This window comes from Cynara cardunculus (assembly GCF_001531365.2).
Source record: "Cynara cardunculus var. scolymus isolate 2C chromosome LG 6, CcrdV1, whole genome shotgun sequence".
NCBI classification, from domain to species: Eukaryota; Viridiplantae; Streptophyta; class Magnoliopsida; order Asterales; family Asteraceae; genus Cynara; species Cynara cardunculus.
Window position 1 is genome coordinate 18,222,285 of NC_037533.1, and position 11,771 is coordinate 18,234,055.

At 36.2% G+C, this 11,771-nt stretch overlaps 1 protein-coding gene across 3 annotated transcripts; it reads right to left on the reverse strand.

The window, feature by feature from the left end:
* Positions 1-818: 818 nt before the first annotated feature.
* LOC112514917 (U5 small nuclear ribonucleoprotein 40 kDa protein) lies at positions 819-11,125 on the reverse strand. 3 transcript variants are annotated; one of them, XM_025121557.1, is made up of 7 exons: positions 10,934-11,010; positions 9,079-9,543; positions 8,550-8,706; positions 7,623-7,667; positions 5,623-5,788; positions 3,608-3,978; positions 819-1,727 (listed from the first exon to the last, which is right to left on the reverse strand). In XM_025121557.1, the coding sequence occupies exons 2-7, from the start codon at positions 9,539-9,541 to the stop codon at positions 1,409-1,411; spliced, it is 1,521 nt and encodes a 506-aa protein (XP_024977325.1). In that variant the 5' UTR covers positions 9,542-9,543; positions 10,934-11,010; the 3' UTR covers positions 819-1,408. The 3 variants fall into 3 exon arrangements, with proteins under 3 accessions (XP_024977325.1, XP_024977324.1, XP_024977323.1); XM_025121556.1 differs by having other exon boundaries at positions 820-1,727; positions 3,608-3,975; positions 9,079-9,535; positions 10,934-11,125; XM_025121555.1 differs by having other exon boundaries at positions 821-1,727; positions 9,079-9,535; positions 10,934-11,125.
* Positions 11,126-11,771: the final 646 nt, after the last annotated feature.

An 11,771-nucleotide genomic window follows, 5' to 3' on the forward strand; every position in this document is an offset into this window, starting at 1 on the left:
AATTAATGGTAATTTATCAAACCAACCACACACAATACTGAAATAAATCAAAACCAGATATTCCCAGTGAATCTCACTCGAAAATAGACTCTAAAGGAGGTGAGATGTAGACCGACCTAACATCCACCCCCAAATAGTAAAACGTTTGTTTCCGTGAAAACCCGCAACTTATGCAAGAGTGCGAGCAAACATGTAAAACGTAGGAGGTTCAAATAAAAAGGCTAAATACTATGAGAAAGTAAATAAGGAAAATTCACATGTGAATCATTGAAAAAATCATACATATGTAAACTTATATGAATAATTTGTAACGTCAGGGGCTGTTTACCAACACTTACTTGGGCAAGTGCTTACCGGAAAAATTCAAAACTATCAATTACTTACCGGGTAAAATTTTAGTCCACCAAAATGGTATCATATGTAACAACTAACCTGGTAAGTGCTAACCGTGGTAAGAGTCATCGCCGTCACTTACCGACTAAGACTCTCAGTCCTTGCCTTCGCTCTTACCGGGTAAGATTCTTGGTCCTTGCCATATTGATTCGCTAAGGCAATGTGACTTGATAAGTGCTTACCCGGATAAGCGTTTGGTAAACGACCATATATGAATCTTCAAATAGATTCTTTCAGTTATCCATATATGAATCTTCCGTTAACCTTTTTTCTATGCAACGAATAAACTTACACACTCTCCTCACCTTTGATGTGGTTTGAATCCCTGACCTCCTAGAAGACCAAAAGCTACGATACTGCTAAACCAAAGGCCCTTTGGTATCTTCCCTTAATCTTCCATTCTTACATTCTCACGATATTTAGTTTTCTTATTTAAACCGACCCCGACAGATAAATTCTATCCCGAAACCAAAACAAAATTTGTTCTCTCCAAACCGTAAAATAAACCCACCAAGGTTAAACAAACTCGGTGTATTTCAGTTAAAAGTAGGATCCGGAAGATGAGATGTAAGCAGACATGTCATCTACCTTAAAAAGTATTTGTTTCCGTTAAAACCCCTGACTTCAGCATAAGTCTAATATCAAATAAACGATGGTAATTATCTATGTATTCATGCATGAAAAATAGCAGATACCCACATATTTTTAAGAATGTCTACCAAACAACATTGCACTTAACAAAAGCCCTAAAAACTGTATGCATTTTACCTCCTCAGATCACAAAACTGTGTTGTTTCTTGGTTAACTCGAACGTTGTGTCGTCTACTTCGGTCGTCGCTCGTCCGCAACCAAAACCGCTTCAGAATAAAAACTAGAAGCCAAAGCTTTCCGACAAGAACCATGTACGGAAGAAGTTCTTAACGATCATACAAGGAAAGATGATGTAACCACGAAAAAGCTGAGCAAGATGGGTGGGGGGGGAGCACGGTTAACTTGGGTGGTCGGGTTTTGGTTTTTATACAATATTGTGTAATCCGATATTGAGATCTGAGGATATGGAAATGAGGAGGGGGAGAGAGTGGTGCCACGAGGCTTTGAAGACTCGTTTTTGGTGAGCTCGGATGGACTGGGAGGGTTTGTTAGCGTTAAACCGGATGTCAAAGATGTGGATCATTGGGTCGGCTGAACCGGAGGTTAGATAGAAGCCATCTGGGGACCATGTCTGGTTGATTAAGGCGGATTGAGACTCGCTGCTTTCTTGCTTCCAACCGAATTCGTGGATTTCCGTTCGCCGTAACCTGATATCGAAAAGTCGAAGCTGCCTTTGTGGAGTACTGCAAATAAGACGTAAAATGATCAAAATGTTAAATAGAATTGGTTGGTTTTTCCATTAAGTTATGTATGGATAAAGCGGTATGCGTGAATTAATTTGTATGTATAGATTGAGGATGTTTTTATTTGGGATAGTTTTTCATTGATGGAAGGAACTTGTTTTTTAATTGTAAGGGGCCATTTGAAAAGAAAACTTGGCTTTCTACGTGGAACTCCCCCTAAGAGCAATCTGAATAAGCCACTTTCTATATCATTAAGTCACTACCAACCAATAATGTATAGATGACCGAATACGTTGCGAGTCTCATTAAGTTGCTAACAAGAAGGACCTAAAAGCACCTTTGAATGACAGCCTAGAACGAAAGCCTAGTTTGATTCTTGTGTCCACCGAGAATCTTTCCTATGCCACTCTGGTTATGAACTTAGGGTGCGTTTGTTACGCATGGCAGGATAGTACAAAAACTTGTCTCACGTTTGGTGCGACATTAGACTTGGACTGAACATGTTCTCAGTGGGACAAAAATGTGTGGGACAAAAATGCATTTTTTTCTATCCCACCAAAATAGGTGGAACAAATCATGGAGATAATACAAGTTTGGTAAATTACTAAATTACCCATGTCAAATTAAAACCCAAAAACTTTCCACAATTCTTTCACCTGTCTACTTCACTCTCGCCCATCCAATCCATTCCTCAATTTAGCTAGTTATATTTTCACAATACTTGCCTGAGAAGAGTCCAGCTGTTAGTGGACTAATCTCCAAGTTGAAAAAGGCCCACAATTTAAAAAATGTGTAAAGATACACTTTTTAATCAACTAAATGACAATTTTGCCCTTAATAATAGAAAGAGTAATGAACTTCTCCATCTCATGATGAAGGGTAAAACTGATAAGTACGCACTCAAGGGTGGACCCAAATGGAATGATACGATGATGCAGGCCACCGCTTCATGGTTCCATCATAAGGGGAAAAAAATTATGCTTCTGAAGGGTGTTACCCTATTGTTTTTGTTGGGTGTCACCATATAGTTTTTGGAACTGAAATATTAGCACAAGACGTTAATGGCTGAGATGATAAATGCGCTTGCCTTTGTACAAAAGACCCAGGTTCAAGTCCCAGTATTGTCAAAAAAAATTAGCTTAAATTTCAGTGTTCTTTTATATACCTCTTGTATCATTAAAATATATATATACATAACTAGAACATAGGTCTCTTCTATGTAAAGACAATGAACCAACCATCAGACTTATACTATTATTGTGAAGATGAAGAAAAGAGGATATTTTTTATAGTCAAATTGTGCCACCACTTGAAAAAAAATTGGGTCCGCCTTTGTATGGACTTACTTTGAAAGTGAACACTTATTTCAGGACAAACTAAATTAGAAATATGGGCACTTGTTTAAGGACAAGGGAGTAAATATTTTGACGGATTGCAGGTTTGGGGAGTGGAAGGATGGTCCATATGAATTCAAGCTTGCACCTCGGACCTGGACACATTCTGGGACAAATTGGGCATGTTTATTAGCAGCTTAATGAGCTTAATGGAACTCACAGCTTATTCAGTCAGCTATATATAACAGTTTGGTGGCGGCTTAATGATATAGAAAGTGGCTTATTCAGTAAGGGGAGAGCTTTATGTAGAAACCAAGTTTTCCCCAAACCTACCCTTCCCAATTAAAAAACATGCTCATTCCATCTATGAAAAACCCTCCCAAAAAAAAACCTTCTCAATCTATACAGATAGATTAATCCACATAGACAGCTTTAACCATACAGGACTTGATAGAAATATGGACACTTATTTTGGGACAAAGGAATTAACAGAAATATTAGCTCTAAATCATGGTACTAAAATTGGAGAGATGAAATGTGTTTTACCTGGTTTGAACCATAAAAAGATTGAAGTCGCAAGGATTTGGTAGAACGCTCATACACTTGCTTTCTATCTGATGCTTGTAATCAGCTCTTCCGGTTTGTAAATCGAACCCGATGATCCTCTTATCTGCACCAACAGAGACTACCATCTGCTTTTGTTGCATCCCCGCAACTCCCATTACAGCTGAAGAATGCATGCTTCTATGCAACACTTTCGGTTTCCATGAGTCCTCCCCATTTTTCTCGGTCCATTGAACAACAGCATGATCACTTCCACCAGTCACAAAACAAACGTCTTCCCATGGCATGAACACTATGTTGTTGATAATACCCTTTACATGTGGTTTGTCTTCTAAGAAAGTTACACGCTTCTTCTGTGGTGTAAATGCAATCAATGTAATAAAATTAGTCGCTACCTTGAAATCCAAATATAAAGTTCGTATAATTAATGCTTAAAATGCAACAAGTTATTCAAAAAAAAACACAATGCTTACAAGTTACAAAAGCGTTGATTGAAGTATGGTAGAATGATATTAATTCAATTGCTTAAAGGGGGACTCGACTAGCATCCACAAATAAGGGAAATGATACCAACATAAGTTGATAAGGGTGTTCCATAAGAAACCAAACCAAAGGACTGCAAAAACCTAACTGCCACATTAACTAAGAGCATGTTTGTTAGAAGCTTGATGAGCTTAATGAGACTCAGAACTTATTCAGTCAGCTATACATGACTACTTGATAGTGGCTTAATGATATAGAAAGTGGCTTATTCAGTAAGCTTCTAGGGGGAGCTTTATGCAGAAAGCCAAGTTTTTTACATATATGTCCCTCCCAATTAAAAACACACTCCTTCCATCTACGAAAAAACCTTCCCAATTTACACAAACAGAAAATCCACACAGACAGCTTTATCCATACAGGACTTGATGGAAAAACAACCTAACAACCAACCCAACAACTTGATGGAAAAACAACCCAACAACCAACCTACCTTCAACCCTCTACCTCTACAGCTCCTGCCTATGCTAGCTACAGATCCTGCGTCTCCAATAACTCCTATCAGAGATCATATCCTCGGAAATGCCTAAAGCCACCATGTCTAACCTCAGTTGCTCATCCAATGTCCTTCTCGGTCTAACCATCACTTCCTATTCTCCTCACTGGAGCCGCCATTTGTCTCCTACGGAAGTGACCAAACCACTGCAGTCTTCCCTCTCTCAACTTATCCATGATATGCGGAATTTCCAACACCATCCAAAAGACATTCAAGGGTGTTTCATAAGAACAAACAAGTATACCATAATGCAACCCCTTGCAACTATAACAGACCACAACTTGTTCTCTGATAAGAGCTACAAATTAATATTGTTTTCATCTATATATATACATAATGCACCTTAGAGGCTTAGAATGCATAGGGCGTGTATGTTAGCAGCTTAATGAGACTCAGCTTATCTGGTCAGCTATACATGACTGTTTTTTAGTGGATTAATGATATAGAAAGTGGCTTATTCAGTAAGCTTTTTAGGGGAAGCTTTATGTAGAAAGCCAAGTTTCTTTCCCAAACCTGCTCCTTCCATCTATTAAAAAACCCTCCGAAACAAAAACCTTCCAAATCTATACAAAGAGATTAATCCACACAGACAGCTTTATTCATACATGACTTAATGGAAAACCAACCAAACAGTTACTACGATATCAAAGAATTGTTATATACCCACCCACCCCTCTTTTTAAGTAGCTAGCCTATTGTAAAGTTAAATGCTGATCAAACATCCCACCCACATATAGTTCCAGCTTATGGATATGTTAAATGTCTTGATTTAAGCTTTCAGGGCTATAGGGGAAGTACAAACCAATTAGGAGGCACCTCCAATCCAGCAATTGACAAAAATGAAAAGATTGCACCAGCATGCATATATCACAATTCACAAACAAATATAAAGAAGATGAAACAATAATTTGTCTGGAGTCGCTATGCATGTCGAAAAGTAGCATATTATATAAGTTTTTACCTCTTTTCCTTTATTCAGGTTGAGGACTGCTACCTGAGAGTCCCCACCATCAGCACTGTAGACAGAGAACAAGCTGCCTCCATGTGGATGCCAAGCTATATCTTCTGGCCATCTCCTATGTTTGGTAGATGCACAATCGGCTGTACTTAGAAGACTTGCACTTGACCTGTTTTCAAAAAAAAAAAACAAATTAAAGACTTGCAAATTGAAATTAATAAATGATTTTTTAGTGTTCCAGAAAAGCAAAATTATGCTACAACTTTCCCCATAAGATACCAATGCCAGCTAAAAACCTTCAATAAGTTGGATGGCATTGAATTGGACTTAAAAATTAGAAATTATAAGGTTTATTACACATACACCCTTAAAATGTTGAGGTTCCTTTATTGCAGTTTCCACCCAAAATCAAGCTTTAAGTTCTTAACAATAACAGATAATAACAACAATAATAAATAGTAATCACTAACCATGCTTGAGTAATTAACTAAATTAGAAAATATAAATAGATGTATGATCACAATACCGACAAAGCTTCTAATAGACATTACATGATATCAAGAACAAAATCCTGAAATGTGAAGCAAAGAAAGAATGTCTGAAATATCAAGTGAAGTATGATTTAACAAAAGGGTGTGTGACCAGGAACAAAATAATAAAAGAGCAAATAAGGCAGGGGTCATTAGATTAGAGCGAGAAATATATGTTAGAATAGTGCTTCATTTTATATGATGTTAAATAATTAGTAATTGTTGTAATTGAGGTATTATTATTAATTGTTGTAGATTTAGGGGAGTTTGGTCGATATATGTGGGATATTAGTTATGAAAAGTACTTGAGTACTTTATTTGTTTTCTTACTCCTGAAATTCCATTCCTTTTACCTATATAAAGTGATGAATCCCAAAGATCGATTAGTAGATGATTGAATGAGATTGAGGTTCAGAAATTATGTTCTCTTCAATTGTATGCACCAATTATCTATGGTGAGATATTGTATGTTATTTTGGATGTGATGCTCAAGAGATCCTAGGCATTCTATCCACGCTTCTAGGAGTGAACTATAGAATCCATAATTCAACTTTAATTGTTTTAACCCAAAACCTATCTTAAACTTATCGCCCTGCATCAAATAGCTACTGATTTGATGTAAGAAGTATAGGTTGAACAATGCAATTTGTTTCTGCACTTCCCTTAATGTGCATTTGGCATGCGGATGAGACCGAACTAGATGGGATATGACACGAATGGACAGCGAGATCGAGGTAGAGACGGGTGTTCGAAAGGTTTTAGCGTTTTAATTTGACATGAGTAGTTTAGTACTTTAGTCATTTACCAAGCTTGTCCAATCTCCCTTATTTTCTTCCACCTATTTTGGTGGGAAGGAAAAAAATGCATTTTTGTCCCACTCAGTCAAGTCCCTGCCTAATTGTCGAACCAAACTTGGTGCAAGAAGTTTTTGTTCAGTCATGTCCTTTACTGTCTCACATACCAAACGCACCCTTAATAACCAGAGTGCCTCTGGCCTTAGACACAGATAATGTTGCATGTGTCTCTATATTTGTCAGCCAAGCTTATTACAAAAACACTTAACATCTTATGAATCAATGAAGGCAGTTACAGTAATTTAGGCTATAGTCTTGTCCAAAAGCCCGGCAAACGAGTATTCAATGGTGTCTACATATCATCTCCATTTCTCTTACATGAAGGAGCATCATAATATGAATCTAACATCAATTAAACCATTGCAAACAAAGTATTCTATAGTTAACCATAACTTAAAAAAGATATTGAAAATGCTATTAATAATACTTTTAAGATGAATTAAGATGCTGAGTTAGAATGTCTAGGTTTAAAGACACAATACTTATTGCAAAAAGTAGAAGAAAGCAAGGCACTGGATAAGAAAGAGGGGATAGAAATATCTTGAAAGCTTCTCAAGAATCCAATGGATAGTAAACATGAAACAGGTAATGATAACAGAGCATGTGATATAGAACATACCCTCTAGACTGAATTTGCCATAGATTTACAAGTCCATCCAAAGCACTGCAAAGCATTCCAGAGCATAGTCAGTAACAGATCCTTGTAAGAGTGCAAATATATGTATATATAGAGGGGGTTCAAACGAGAACAGCAACTAAGTAAGAGAATACAAAAACAGTCAAATCACGTACAAATTCACATGTGATTTTACATTAAGCGTCAACAAAAGGGTGTGCGAGCGACGTGGCCTGCAACCTAAATCGCGTGAATCACATGTGATTTTATACGTGATTTTAGTGTAAGATCACATGTGACTCGACTATGTTCTTGTTTTCTTATTTAGTTAATGTTCTCGTATGAGCTTGACTCTGTATATACACACACACACACATTATCGCAACAAGGATTGAACTAGGACTTTTGGTGAGTTGTGCCACTTTGGTAACTAAATGAACAAGACTAAAGAGGAATTAAGAGGAAAAAAGAACAAAAAACCAGAAAAAAATCAATATTGTAAGTTGAGTTCCAAAATAAGAGATAACGATTTGAGCCTCCATTTTTTTCATCAATTTTGTCAGAATTCTTGATACTAAAGTATGTCTCATTAATCAGTAAAAGCTAGACACCTCTCATCAGATTACATGGAGAATTTCTCACTATGTCAAGCATAAAATGTTATCTCGACTCTAGTAGTTGCCAAAAATAAGGTTAATGTTAACCTAACCAACAAATAAGTAAACCATTTTGTATTAGTATTTTTACAACTAAACTCAGAATGTTAGCTAAGATGAAGCAGTTAAAGATGAAGATAAATTAGAAAACCGTTAGAACAAGGGTAACGCCACTGCCATCTTTTATCCTTAGTATTTGAAGCTTTAATGAAAGAAATATCTTATATTGTTCTACCAGTTTCCTAGGTATGAAAAGTTGAGAGGACTTGGGTACCTAGTCACAAAAAGCTGATCATTCGTAGGACACAAGGCAAGACTTCTCAACTTTCTCTTATGCTGGCATGAGATGTGGTTGGACGACCGGCAATTGATTGTGCGTGGTGAAGATGAACTGTTTACCATCTGAATTATATCTCTGTGTTCACGCTGCTCTGCAATCCGAAATATTTTTGGCAAAACCAGTAAGCGTCCAATTAAATCAAACAAGTATGCAAAATTATGATGGATTAGTGACACGAATCTCATGCACGGTGTCGCTGCAAATAAAGACCTTTTTGCACACATGCATAAACAGAGTTTGCCGTGCTAACCTAATAACGGATAATTTACCCAATGAGATCCTTTTTAAATCCATGACCTTCTAACAGGTTTCTACGCATTCTTACATATGGAAGTGGCATTCTTTTGTTAAGCAGTGGATTCTCAATTACGTTAGAAAATTATGGATTTTATAAAAAAAAAAAAACATGCCAGAATGTCACTTAACCAAAGGACCCACTAATTGCAGAAGTGGCAAATATTACCAAATTTCCTTTTTGTCCCTCTGGATTGTGTCTCAACACCTTCCTGTTCAGGTGGGATTCTATATCCTTTTTCTTTCACCATGCTTTTGCCATATGTTGGAACTGATGTGCTGGGCCGAGAGCTGAAGTCACTTGAAGGTTTACTGCTGGTTTCTGCCATTTTGGTCAGTGCAGATTGTTTCGGATCCACGGCAGGAATAACAAGCTGTGGCCTCTGCTCATGTTTTGCAATTCTAGGATGATCCGGCGTGTAGCTCTTGTAGGAGTTCGCATTACCTCTATCAGCATGGTTCGGTAAAGAATGTTCACTGATCTTTAAAGGACTGCACGATCTCCTCTCTTCTTTTACTTTTATACCATTTTCAGAAAATTTTGTAGATGATACAGCATTGCCTCGACTTCGAAGGCGCGCCAATTTACGTTGTGTTTCCTCCAACCTCTTCTCAGATTCATCAAGCTGCATACCTTCTCCAAAAAGATATTAGCTTTTATTGCCCAATTTAGAAAAGGAAATGATTATTCATTACAATGTAAAGATTTGCAAGTAACACAAAAGGAAAGAAGTTCCATCCAATATAACAAGGGCATGCTCTTGCCACACAGCAAAACTACAACCAATGGATAACCAACTTAAAATTATTATATGCTTGGGATTAAAAGACTTGAAGCGCCCCTCGCCATAGATACATTCATGGCAATTATTCCTTCCAACAATAACACTTCCCTGAAAAAAGATCCTTATTTCACTCCAACGGTCTTATCATTAATCACATTCGGCACGACTTCTATTCTTAGTATTCTGTATGATCTAATCTAACATCCAACACCAACATGACAGTGAACAGTTAAAGATAACAAGTGTTTCCATTAAGAACCCCAGCATATGCAAGAGTGTGAGCAAAGAAGTAGTAGCAATGGGAAAGCTTCTTACATACAAACTTGAATTTAGCAAGTGATTATCTTCTCATCTAGGAAGCCATGTAGCATAATACATGCATATCAAGCTACAAGATTTATAAACGAACTTATTCTCAAGAGTGTACCACTACTCATGTTTTCCAAAAACACTAAGACGCATGTATTTACACTTGCGTAATGCATTCACACGTACACATAAGACATAGAAATTGTAATCTTTGCAATGATCCATCATCAATCTCCACATGACATCGTATCAAACCAAACTAACCATTGAAATTCACTTCCTAGATGAGTCGACACATCCTTAATTTTTCATTCCAAGGTATATTTTCATCATCACCCAATTTCTAACTTCAGTTATTTTCCCATTGTGTGATTAACCTACATTAACAATTTCCCTAAAATGTCATCAATTTTTATCTTCTCACATGGGTATCCAACTTAAAATTTATAGACCAACATATTCTCAAGAATGAACGACTACTCGGTGCTCCACAAATACTAAGGAGCAATGCATTCACACATAACACATGTCAAATATAAAAAAGATAATTTAAAAGAACTGCAATAAACGCAATCAGGAATTTCCATATGACATTGTATCAACCCTAGTAAACCATTGAAATTCACTTCCTGAATAAGTTTTTTTCATTATAAGGTCTATTTTCATCATTTATCATTTTCACTTCAGTTATTTTCCTACTTTCTGATTATACACTAACAATTTCCCCTAAAATGTCAGCAATATTACCTTTGCTTCTTAAAACCTAAAGCAGAGCACTAGAACCAATATCTTCTTCCATCGACTATACAACAAACCCCAATTTTAACAGGCAAAAATCAACAAACAACCTCCAACTTGCACTAAACTTTAATCAATCGATTATAACAGAAATCTAAGGAGATTACGATCGAAGGGAATGAGTAACAAAACCTCGGACTTATAATAAGCAACACGCGTACGAAGATGATCAACTTCTTTGGCGCGATGTTCGATCAAAGCGACCAAAGCCTCTTCTTGCTCCTCCCTATCGGTCTTCTCGTCACCGGAAGCGGTAGACGCCATAACTTCCCGTAGTTTGTGGCCGGCGGCGATGTTGATCCCTGGTTGGTTTTATTGGTCTGCAAACCCCATAAAAAGGCTACGTTGCAAGGCATGACCCTTTTCTACGTTTTATTGTCTTTATCAGGAAACTAGAAGAGTATTCGCGCAATGCAGCGAGACACATCTTGATTTTAATGTTCTATTTTATTCTTTGTCTCTATTGATGTTATAATACGATTTTATGCGTTTTAAACAAAACAATAATGATTTTATTTTTAAATAAAATATAAATTTGAAGATATCATAAAAATTTGAAAAAAATTATATCAATTTTAATATCAAATCAACTATTTAAAAGTTTTTACTTTTTATGTAATTTCTTTAATTTTTTTTTATTATAATTTAATTTAAGTTTAATAATGAAATAGTTTATTTTTGGTTTAATAATATAACATTTTATAAATATAATAATTAAGTATTCTGTTAGAATTCATAATTATCCTAATTATATTTTAGATTTTTTATATTTAAAATGAGATGTTTATTCTGTATTTGATGAAATAGGATATGGATGAAATCAGATAGGATGAAATCGTTTAGGGATGAACGGGTTTAGGGATGGTTTTAGCAGGTTGTACCATTAGCAATAGATGTTGTCTTTAAGAGTTTTAAGAGTTTAAGAGTTTTTAAGAGTTTTAGCCAAATGCTTTATAATATAGTATAGATA